We start from the raw sequence: 12822 nt of genomic DNA, 5'->3' as shown, positions 1-12822 counted from the left end.
GTAGTCCAGTTATATATTATTACCAAATAGTTGCATGCTAATAATATATAATTAAAGTTATGTAAGTTTTGAAATAATAATATAAATATTTTTGCTTTAATTTTATCATTGCTCCTCCTAATTACTCATGACCCATTTCACCCATTTATTCTATTAAATATTTCTTTATGACGTAGCATGTTCTATGTACCACATTAAGAATCATGACAATGCCTTTGCAAAAGCTGAATCTCTTATTTAAAAGAGGATCACGGTATGAAAGTGACAGGGGTTACAGAAGTGCTTCTAAATGGATCAAAACCTAAGCTCTCTTCTGTGGTTCCAGTGTGGGAAAAGAGTAATCAGGGAGAAGGGATGTAATTCAGTATTATCTTTGCTTCTTTTCCGATACACTATTTCTTGATATTATTACCGAAGATTGATCTATGAAAATAAAGTCATTATGTGGGTTTCACAAACAGTGTAGTTTAAAATAGTTATGTGAAATAGAAAGAAACATTAATTTTGCTTAGTTCAAGATCTGAAGGATTTAAATTTTTTTCTTTTAATCTTAGAAATCTATAGGACTGATTCCTGAGAAAAAGACCAAATGCCCAGCATTTTTCTCCTCATGTCCCAGATGACCAAACAGCATTTTGATATTCATTGATGTATTTTGCATTAAGATGAATATAATTGATTGGCTGTAATTTAAAAAAATAAATACTTAAATTCTTAAGTGTTATTATTTTAAAATGGAAAATCATTTTAGTTAAGGATATATATTTTGAGCCAAAGAATTTAGCTTTCAGAAGGTAATCATAATCACATATCACTTCATACATAATCTCTTAAATGTTTTAAGTCTAGGTAATTGTTTAAAAATTGAGATATATAAGAAATGGTCAGTGTACATATGAGTGTACAGCTAATACAAGCATACTCTTAAGAGAAACTAAAGAGAAATGCTGTATATAGTTCTTTTACTACTTATATAACTCAGAATCCCTTAGAAAGCTATTAAAACCCTACATAAAGGTTTAATACTGGAAATTTTAATAGTATAAAAAGCAAAGTGATGACATAATGCCTTGAAAATAGCTCCTCTGTAAGGCGTGTCCTTATGAAATTTGTTTTATCCATCAGTGTTTAGTGGAGTTACTGAGATCTGTAAATGATTCATTCTATACATTTATATTCTATAGTCTATACGTTTCATTCTCTTTGTTTACATTTATCTCCTCAAGGAGATACACATTTTATTCTGAGACTTTACTTCTCTAGCCTCAGCATATCAGGAAGAATAACTTAATTTAGAAAGCTGATAGGTGCGGAACAGACTGCCTTCTGGAACCTGTTTTTTGTTTTTGTTTTTTGGGTTTTTTGTTTTGTTTTGTTTTTTACAAACTTAGGAAACTGAATCCTAGAAAGATTTAGTAAGTAAATCACTACGTGGTCATCAACGTGTTAATAGGAGACCTGGGTCTAGAATCTAGACGTACTTTCTCCTCTTCGTTTGTGCCAGCTCTAAACTCTTGCACATTACAATACCAAAGGCCATATGAAGTGATTCTTAATGTGTCATAGGAAGCATTGCTTCGTTTTATGCATTATAACCCTAGAGTCTGTTGTAGTGAGTAGCAAGAAATGGTTTCTATTCCTCCTCTATATATTTTCAAGCATTAATTATAGATTGCTCATCCATATTAACTGTCATGTGCTCCCTGCAAAATTACATCTCTCTCATCTTTATTACCAGCTACTGTAGACTCTCCTAGTACTACATCACCCATTGTCACCACTAACATGCCTGTTACTAATAGAATCGATAAACAAAGGAATGGTAAGAAATCATTACCTTTTATATTTGTAGTATGTCGGATATGATTAAAAAAATTGTAATCTAAGAATGGGAATATCTAAGGTTCAAACAAAAATTCTGTTGTTGGAATCATTGGATACATTTGTACATTTGTAAGATTAGTAAAATAAGTCGACATCACTTGATACCCTTGAGTTCCTTTTTCTAATGACCAGTGGAATGACTACATTTCCAGTACCACTCTTATACACCTCTAGCTAACAGTGTTTTCCAAGGAAGCTTTAAGAGAAAGGTATTTAATTAAAAGGAATTAATTTGCTTTATATGAAATATCTGAAAAAATATGGTATTTTGTCAGATTATTCTCTTCACGAAACCAGTTTTTTAAAGAATTTTGTAATTTCACAAAACCTAATGCTGTAATTTCTCACTGAAACCAACTTTTATGTTTAAGCATTTGTGACATTTAAATCCATTTATATGGTAATATGTTGCTGTCTGTTTTTATTTGTTGAAGAATAATGGTTAGAATGTAATTGCATATCAACTAAGTCCATTTTTGGCTAACAAAAATTCAGTTAAGTGCCAATGCTTCTTGACTCTTTTTCCACATATACTTTACAATGTATATTATTTGCAATTTGCAAATATGGCAGTTAATAGGATACAAGACATGAGCAGGAAAAATGCCAGGTAACTTAAATTATTATTTAGTCTGCTACCTGTATGGTAGTAGTCTTTTGGTAATTCAGAGTAAATGATTTAAGTTCCTTCTAGAAAAGAAAAATTCCAATCAGGTGACCACAGCATTGCCTTGAATACAGTAATATTCCCAAGTATGAGCTATTAGAAACAAAGGAATTTTCTCAACCCCAATCATTTCACTTGTGAGGCCAAAACATCTGCAGTATATCACCAGGGACCAAAACCCAGAGAAAAGAAACCGACATAGTTAATTTTTTCTTTGGCTTCAGGGGTTATACCAACTTCCTCTATAAGGACATTTAAATTGGAAGTATGGAATGTTTTACATGAAACATAGATATAAATTTTACTAGGATTATAAAGACACCGATTCAGGGAAGTGTTTATGGTTATTCTGGTAGTTACACCAAGGAGATTTATGATGGGGCAAACATTCCAGCAACCCCCAGGAAAAAGCAGCTACAGCTGAAGTTTCCAATGCATATTTCACATGGACTCCAGCCAGTAGATGGGAATATTATAATTCTAACTAAGTATTTCACTCTTTGTATGAACATACAAAGAGGCTCTGTGGCATTCTCCCTCCAGGACTGGCACATCCTCTACTGCCCAAGAACTTTTATGTGATGCTTCAGAGTCCTTGACTTGGTAGAGTAGAGCTGTATTCACTCCATCATGTCATTTCTGACATTCTTGAAGAGAGCCTTGTTCAGCCATTCCTCCCTGCGTCATAACCTTCAATGGGGTTTCAACAAAGCAGGCAAATGTTAGAATCAGTTAAAATGGTTTGACTTGACTACATTAGAGGAAAAAACCTCATTGAGATGATTCTGGATAAAAATGCAATCCTAGCATTTAAAAATATTCAAAAGTCATCATGTGGTAGAAATATTCTCAAAATTGTGTACTCCAGTCTGTGTACCATCTGAACAACTTTTACCACATCTTTAGCCACCTATATTGTTGAGTTACAAGGTTTTTTTTCCTAAATTGACTCATATTTTTACTTAAACATTTAAGTTAATATGGAAAAAGTGATATTGCTCTTGTAAAACTGATATTGTTAGCTGTAAAGTAGAAATGAAAAATGAAAATGAATATAATGAAAACAATATTATTAAATTCTTCCTACCTCCTATTGTTTTCTCAGATCTCTATGCCTGAAGCCTTCACTGTCTTCTTAAAACGGGAGAGTAACAAAGTTTTAGAGGCAGACTGTAATCTAATTAATATATTTTTTCTTTGATGTGGTCAAGTTAGAAATTATTGGAAAGAGAATTACTTGTTCACCTTCTGAATAAATGGGATTTAAGGTCATGTCCTGGACCATCTAAATCATTCATATACTGTCAAGAACTTCAGATACACTTCTCTTATTCCTTGGGAAACGGATACAGTAAACATTCTCAGGCTTATTATGATCTGTATATTAGAGAATCCTGTTTTGTTCACTGTAACAAAGATAGGTAAAACTATCAGGTTTGTCATCTATCTTATCCAGTCCTTTAAATTCCAGACTATGGAAGAGTTTTGTTGAGTCCATCAATGATGAGATGCTGGTGTGAAGAGGGGGCAGGGATCGAGATTGTTTAACAATCAGACATACTTCTCCAGTGTATCAATGAAATGTGTTTTCCTAGACTTGTGAAATGTTCCTGCGTAAAGTTCCTTTTGTTATTTTCAATACGACTTTAACTGATACCTCAGATAGTATACTAAGAAAATCAAGTTACTTTGCCTCAGATAGTATACTAGGAAAATCAAGTTACTTTTCATAAACAGATGTTTCAGTCTGTAATGGATAACCTACGTATTCCCACAAATAAGTTTTGTGCCTTTTACATTACATTCTTAAGGAAAGCTTTTGAGCCAGTTATTTGCATACCAAATCTTATCTTCTGTGCTTGAAGCATCACACCAGTGCCCTTGGATATTACATTTTGTGGGATCAACACAAGTAGCCCAAGCAAGGAATTAACTCTGTTAGTCCTTAGTATTCTTCTAAAAACCTAGCTTACAGGTATCCATTGTATCACTGCTTCTAGTTTCTTAACACAATTTAACTACTCAAATAAAATAATTTATTCTCTGGATATATATATAGATAGATAGATAGATAGATTAGACAATCAATCTAGCTTTATATTCTTGTTATCTAAAGAAATCATGTGTGCAGGATGAGCAGGACCCCGGTCATATTATAAATGCTACGTACGTGTTATGATTCCCTCATCACTACTCCAAAGACATCATTTTGGCTCTAAAATAACATTTGGTTTATATTTAAGCATCTGTAAATTGAAAATCACCCATTCAAACCTGTATTTCACACCCTTCCATATAAAGTAGTCTCGTTTCTATATCTTCTAAGAAATCCTGAAAAGAGCATTAAGAAGGATGAAAAAAATGATTAATTGGAGAAAGGAATACTGTTTTGAGACCACATCTGTAATGGCAAGCAATGATTTCTGCTTTGAAGTTCTGCATGGATGCAAGAAAAGAGTTGTCACACTGGAAAATGGATATATTTAAATACTTTTTATTTTTTTGCCCCAAGAAATATCTATCATGAATTCTTCTGGCTTGGTTGCCATTATTAGGATAATACATACAGCTTTTGAAGTCTCTGGAATATATGAAAATTTGTAATAAGCATTTCTATTGAGACCCTGTAGGAGTTTTTACATCTATAGAAGATTGCTTGACCTCTAGGATGCCATGGGAAAATCTGCTTCAGTGCGTCTTAATTATGTGTTTTCTGCAGTGGCAATGCTTAAGCCAATTATTTTGCTGCAAGCCACAACCCTTCTTCCCAGTTCTTTGGTGGGCACTTTATCCAGCATTGAAAGTTCCCTCCTGGACATTTCTCATGTTTCGTTGTTGACTGTATTGTTCAGAAATTTTAAAGAAGTTTAACAAGTAGACACCATTGAACATATAAATACTTCATTCCAAGGCTTCTGCAGAGAGACCACTTTGAAAGTGATCTCTAACACAAGAGAGTCTGTAACACAAGATGTTAGGTTGTTTTCTGTGTTCATATATTTTATTTGCTATAAGCAATATAACTCTAGGGAGAGTACTATATTTAGAAATTTATTCAGATGATCTCTGATATTGGATGTCTTTCTCATTTATAAATAACAGCAGATTGGAAAAATGAGGCAGCAAATATTTAAAAATTAAAGAAAACCATCTTAAATGTTTCCAAAACAATGTCAGTGATTAAAAATAATGATTTTTGGTATTTTGCAATATTCTTCTGAGCTGGAAAGAATGCTGGTCTTAAACACGTGCTTTGCATCTCCATCTAGTGGTGGCTTTTCAGCTACTCTGCTGGCACCAGTGAACATTGGCAGAATTATCTTTAGGACCCTGGAATAACTCTGAGACCTCTCAAATTTGAACTTCTCGCCCATTCAGAATATCCATGATTTGATATGATAAGATATACAGTGTACACGTGTTTTGTTCATCTGAATTATTATCATTTGTTTTGAATATATTCCTCCAGATATTTTAAATTCAGAATATTTTTAGGGAAACATCAAATCAACTTTGCTAAAATACCTGAAGAGTTTTAGAACCTGAAATAACCTAGTTTGCATAAGTTAAATCCACTTGTCCTTGGACTTGTACCAATTTCACGTATTTATACTATTACCTCTGGGAGTGGTAGAATTTTTAGCATGAGATTCTGACCCCATACTGGAAAAGCATTCCTTTGGTAGTGGAACTGGAATTTGCATTTTGGTAGATATGGGGGTTTTCAGAGGCAGAGTTTTAAGTATTTTCTACTGACTTTCCAAATGTTTCATTAAATCTATTCCCCAACAGTGTTTAAATTATATAATTTCTACATTTTCTATGCATACTTTCCTGAAGACTTACCAACATATAAGCATGAAGGAAGATGATTGACAATAATGGAGATTCATTTTTTTCTATATATAACCTATTTTAAAATGACATTGTTCTCATGAGCTATTTATAGTAAGGTATCCTATAACACGCATCTAGAGAGATTCAGCAAACCTGGCTGGTGACTTAGATTTGCATTTACAAAAAAAATGATCAGACTACTTTAAAGATCCCCAAAAGAAAAAAGCAGAACCTTCTTCTCACGTAAGTTTTTTTTAAAGCAATTTAGTCCAGTTAAAATTATATCTGCAAATATTCTTTCTTTCCTCCCCCCTTTATTTTGATATAAACCACTATATTTATGGAATTTTGATGAAAAATTTGATGAATGACTTAGAAATAAATGCTATGTGGGGTGAGAAAGAAGAAGAAGGGGCAGAGGGCAGCAAATACGTGTGTGCCTATTCTTTTCCAAGTTAACTTCTGCCCATCATTCTACTCAAGTTTTCACCCCCCAAACCCTGTCATTCTTTATAAGATTAAAAAAAGAGGTAATTTCTTATTATATGAGGTCAAATTATACATGAAAAAGTCATGAAAAAACTAGACTAGATATCCAAAATCTATAGAATTAAAGAAACATATGTAGGTGATAATGTAGGAGCAATGAAATATTTATCAGAATAAACTAATTGATACTCTTTCTAAGCAGTTGCAAAGGTCAATGAGCATAAAGTCAAAATATCTCAAATTTTCTGTACCTGTGTAGAAAGAGGTTTTTTTTTTTTTTTTTTAGTTTTTTCTTAATTGAAGTGTAGTTGACACACAATGTTTGTTAGTTTCAGGTGTACAATATAGTGATTCAACAAGTCTGTGTGTTATGCTGTGCTCACCCCAAGTGTGGCTACCATCTGTCAGCATACAACATAATTACAAAATCGTTGACTCTTTTTTCTATATGCCTTTTATTACTGCGACTTATTCGTTCCATAACTAGAAGCCTATTTCCCCAACAGAAAGAGTTTCTTTTACATTGTGTGAAATCATGTGATTGTATATTTAAATTGATAATTATAGGACTATAAAATATAACTAACGGCTCAATCCTATTCCCAATGGACAGATGGAATTGTCTTTAGAATATCCATAGTGATTCAAAACATCTTTCATCACCCTGAGGTTAAAGTACAGAACAAGGTGGCAGAATGGGTAAGTGAACTTATACAATTTCTTTTGTGATTTGAAACCTTTCACCTCTGGAAACCTGGAAAGGACTCTACCGTCTGGGTAATTGAGTCCGTAGATCTTAGTGAAACACAGACGCTGTTCCTTATATTTACTATGAACAGATATAGAAGTGAGGTGTATGCTTATGCATAGAGGGGGAGGTACATTTGAATCAAGGACAAGCCTAATAGATGATTAATGTCTAAATAAGAAAAGTACCACACAAATAGAAATAAATTTTGATAGGTATCTTTATTTACTATTATATCCCTACATTTTCAGCATAGCTTTAGAAAGTAGATTATATATTTTTTATTTAATTGTTTGAATGACTCATAAACCAAAAATTATAACAAAATATATTCATGAAAATATTCAGTCCATCTTTGTAGCTCATCTCCCTGGAGTCCAATCCATCTGCTTAGAAGTCATTGTTAGTTTTTCTTGTTTGTTTCCCTCCTCCCCCCTCCCAGATTCTTTGTGCATATAAAAGAAAATAAGGCTATAGATTCTTGGGATGCCTGGGTGGCTTGGGTCATGATCTCACCATTCATGAGCTTGAGCCCCCATCTCTGTACTGACAGCGCAGCAGAGCCTGCTTCGGATCTTCTGTCTCCCTCTCTCTCTGCCCCACCCCTCTCTCTTTTAAAAATAAATAAACATTTTTAAAAAGGATTATAGATTCTTATTTTTCCTCCTTTTTTCACTAAAAGCATATTTTACGTATCATTGTACTTATTTTTGTAATTACCAGGTTTGCATCATAAGTACACAGAGACCTTCCTTATCTAATTTTTCTTTTTTTCTTTTTTTAAAGGTGCATAGTATTCCATTCTGTGACTGTCTGGCCATTTAAGTCTTCTGTTGATGGAGATTTAGGTTATACTAATTAATTTAATCATATTCTATTAAGTAAAATTTTGGTAATTTCCAATTTAAAAAAACTTCAGCATTTTATTTCATTTTCCTTATACATACCACCTATGGTTTCCTAATTTTCATCTCTGAGACCAAAATTTTGTTTTCCATAGGCTTCTATATTTTCTATTTTATTTTGTTTCTGTAACAGACTGTGGGACTTTGTACTGATTTTTATATACAGTACTACTACAGCTTACACAGTTACTGTGATTGAAGTCACTCAAGAATACATTTTGACGAAAAATGGGTTTTCTTATGCTGAAGCCTGGTAAACATGCCCTTGGTAGCAAACCAAAGCTAAATATATTGAGAAGTAGTGGTGACTATCTAATCTATTTGTCTATTTATCTATCAGTCATCTATTGATCTATCTATCTAAAGAATAACTGCTAGGACAAGACAGTCTTATTTTGAAGAGTCTATAATAAGAAAAGCCTTAGTTTGAATATGCTTTAAAACAAGTTGACCACAGGAAACAATAGTATGTAATTAACAATTGTTACAAAATTTAGAGGAGTGAAATTCTCTAAATAATGACAAATGCAGCTGTTGATTTTGGGGACTGACGTATTAAAGCCAGTAACTAATTCAAACACTAGGAGAGATGTTTCATTTCTAAATAAAGAATGGCTTTCCAGAAAGCGTATTCTTGTATCCCATTTCCTTTCAAGCATTCTTATTTTTGTTTTGTTTAAAAATCAGAATGATTTTGGGGCGCCTGGGTAGCTTAGTCGGTTAAGCCTCCGACTTCAGCTCAGGTCATGATCTCAGGGTTCATGGGTTCCAGCCCCACGTCAGGCTCTGTGCTGACTGCCATCTCAGAGTCTGGAGCCTGTTTCAGATTCTGCATCTCCCTCTCTCTCTGACCTTCCCCTACTCTCTCTCTCTCTCTCTCAGAAATAAAACATTTAAAAAATTAAATTTAAAAAATCAGAATGATTTCAAAAGATAAAATTCTTTCTTTTCATTCTCAAATAAGCCACTGCTAATATGATTAATTTGAGAAATTAACATTCACTGGACAGTCTGTGCCTTTGGCAGCATGTGATTTTACGTTTATATTATATGTTTGGTTTTCAATACAGTTTCGTTCTCATCTGAAGCTAAACTTCACTGGACACTTTTTGTTTAAGATGAAAGATACCAAAGCAGATACTTGAAATAGAGAAAACATAACTGGTGTCTCTGATTCATATTATTGCTGCTTTTAATTTTAAAACACTACTTTTTGCCAGGACTTCATTGAATTTACATTCAATTTTAGGAATGCTTACAAGGAAAGCTAACTGTGTGTATAAAGTAAGACTTAAAAATCCCTTTTTGGAGGTGATATAGAAATAGGAAGATCTCATATCAGTAAAGAAATCCCATTTGTGATTGTATTGGAAATGTAATTGTTATTTATATTGAGAAGAACCATTCCTTCTTTAAAAAGTCTGACGCTGAGACCCATGAGACTGTTAAATACCTACATAATAATTAACATAGTTCCCAATAATGTTGAACTAATTTTGCTTTTTTTAAGGCTCATATTGTTAATTTGTAACTTTTCTTACTAATATCCTTATGAGATGATACTAGAAAAGATGTGTTAATTGCTTTGTGTTTGTTAAATGAGGAATACAAAGGTGTTTATGTTGCTAATGCTCCCATGTACGCTGTTACAGCTGTGTAGCCCTCAGTCTGATGGCTAATTTGAAGAACCATTATAGTGGAGTCCATTATAATAAGGGCTAGAGAGGAAAGTATAGTGTTTCTAGACAGACTTGAGTTTCAGTCTGGGATCTGCTGCTTAGTTGAGGACATTGGGCAAGCTATTTCCTCTCCATGAAGCTCAGTTTCTTCATAAATAAGGGTGAGGGAGCAGATAATACCTATCTCACTGGTTGTTGTGAGATCGAAGAAATAACCTTTGAAAGTTCTTGGCATATAATGATTCGGTAACTGTTATCTTTACCCTTCTTTCACTCTGGCTCTCTGAGATTTTCCCAGGGCCTTATTCCAATAACAACTTATCCTTTGGGAGGGAAGATACTCGATTCAGTTTTTTTGTTTTTTTTTTTTTTTTTAGAAAGTATTATCAAAGCTCACTCTTTTCCATTGTATTTTTCAGCTCAATTCAACCTTCCAAAATTGGAACTACACTGTTTATGTGGTCAATATCAGGTAAATGACAGAATGAATTATTTAAGAAATAAAAAGTAGTGTCTCATATAATGCTACGCTCTATCTCTCTGGTTATACGCCCCACCCCCCGAACACACATACAGCACAAGTACACACATACACACATGTACCATATTTATAATCTTTCTAAAACAACTCTATGTCATTTCTTTGTGCAAATCTTCAGTGCTGTAGCAATTGGTTTTAATTTTTTGATCATGGATCCCAATCTTTAAAAAAAATTAGCCTGCATTCCCAAAATATGTTTGCAATTTTAAATAAATTTGTGTGTGTGTATTACTTAAACAGTATATGTTATAATATACCACAAGTTAAAAAAAGATAATCACATATACATAGAAGTTCTGTAGGTTTAATCGCATACCCCAGTTGATCATCTATAGCACCCCAATTTGGAGGCCATTTTTACGTAAGATGAGACATCTACAGTCTGCACCTAGCTTTTCAAAAATGCCTTTTACTATTATATTTGAACACTTTACCTGCCTAGCAAATAGTATCATCCACATATCCTCCTCTGCACCTTGTTTTCATAATTTTATACTTAGTTTTCAAAGGTATATTTCATGAAACCTAAACGTGTATTCTGTGAACCCAAGAGATGTCATAAGTTAACACAGAAGAAGGATCACATGTTGAATTAACTCCAGAAGTACAACTGAAAAGTAAACTGAAGTGCATTTCTAGATATCTGAACATCTCAGACTCTTTAGTTTACTAACATGCGTTGTGAATCTTGAAATCTTGGCACAGAGCTGCCAAGCTTACTTGACCATGGAACCATTGAGTCTCGGGCATGTAAAAGAACAACAATTTCAGGACACATATTTGGAAACACTGGGCTTAAAACGTTCATTTTGCCTCTTTCTTTCACCTCCTCAAATTTTGTTGTTGATGATGTGACAAATGAGGTTGATAATGAAGATACATATTTGTGTTTATAGTTTTCACCAGAGCATGGATGAGGACAAGATTAAAGTCAAGAGGAGCATTGGGAATGATCCAAGGTAACACTGACAGAGTCTTAACAGAAAGTGTAACATACTTTCTCTCACCTGTTTTGACTGGTAGAGAAGTGAGAATAGTGAAATAGGAGAGAAACATTTTTATCAAGTAGCACTTTTATTTCTTTAGCAGTAATGTACACTATTTGTTTTCTTGTAGTTAAAACCACCAAATAATAGAGTGGATAAAAATGTGAATCCGATGAAAAATAATTCAGAAGTAGCACATTTAAAATGTATGAGTTATTCTAGTTATTATTTCTAGTTTATTTATGATAAGCCTTTACCTATTATTTGAAATTTCAAAGAGACCATCAAAGAAAAAAAAGATAGTTAAAGCTTACATATAATGGCATCTAATAATATGGGGAATAGCCACTTCTCAGAAGTTTTCATTTTAAAATTCATCTCATCTGTGACTTCAACAGCACGTAATTTAACAAATCTATTCACCTTACAGAATTTGTTGGCACCCACAGGCCAACTTCAGAGTGCCATATAATTAAAAACAACTTAAACTCCTAAATGAAATAAATTTAGTTATGTTCAGGTAGTCTATTACATCTCCAAAAAAGAAAAAAATTAGTTGAAAAGCCTAAGTTCCCTTAAGTCTTTCTCAGTTTCAATTGACTGAACTGATTTTATAGATTTACAGCCATAATGATGGAATATACTTCTTTTAAGGTGATGTATTCTTATTAGGAGAAGAGACAAAAATAGAATTTCATATGAACGTTGGCCAGAGAGTTTCTTCTTACTTTTATTTTTGTATTCTGTTTAATACTAAAAAAGAAAATTTTTTTTTTAAATTATAGTTGAAACTATTCATATCACAATGGACTGGCTTGAAGCATCCAATTAGGGAAAGAAAGTTTTCTTTCCTCTATGATCTAAAGAACAGGATAATTATGTTAATACTATATTCTTGATGTCAGCTAGACTTCTCTCTTTAGGCAAATAATTTTTCCTCCAACCTGTACTGCTAGATCCTGTTGAGCTTGGAATAATGGATGCATGATATGGATCCCTTTATTGGACATTTGTCTAACAATTGGGGCAGCCAAGATTGGGGGTGTCATCAATGATATATCCTCTGTAGGAAGTCAGCATTCATCT

At 33.1% G+C, this 12822-nt stretch overlaps 1 protein-coding gene across 2 annotated transcripts in view; it reads left to right on the top strand.

Annotated features, from left to right (window-relative positions):
* ADGRG6 (adhesion G protein-coupled receptor G6) overlaps positions 1 to 12822 on the top strand; it is a 137940-nt gene that overhangs the window by 76674 nt on the left and 48444 nt on the right. Inside the window, exons 6-9 of one of the 2 annotated variants that reach the window (XM_077776109.1) lie at positions 1739 to 1822; positions 7491 to 7576; positions 10629 to 10681; positions 11647 to 11709. In XM_077776109.1, coding sequence (XP_077632235.1) covers positions 1739 to 1822; positions 7491 to 7576; positions 10629 to 10681; positions 11647 to 11709 — 286 coding nt within the window. The remainder of the gene's footprint in view (positions 1 to 1738; positions 1823 to 7490; positions 7577 to 10628; positions 10682 to 11646; positions 11710 to 12822) is intronic. The other variant, XM_077776110.1, reaches the window with a different exon arrangement.

The sequence above is a fragment of the Crocuta crocuta genome, unplaced genomic scaffold, assembly GCF_008692635.1.
Source record: "Crocuta crocuta isolate KB4526 unplaced genomic scaffold, BGI_CrCroc_1.0 scaffold25, whole genome shotgun sequence".
NCBI classification, from domain to species: domain Eukaryota; kingdom Metazoa; phylum Chordata; class Mammalia; order Carnivora; family Hyaenidae; genus Crocuta; species Crocuta crocuta.
The sequence above is the reverse complement of the archived record's forward strand: the minus strand, read 5'-3'. Positions and strand labels throughout refer to the sequence as shown.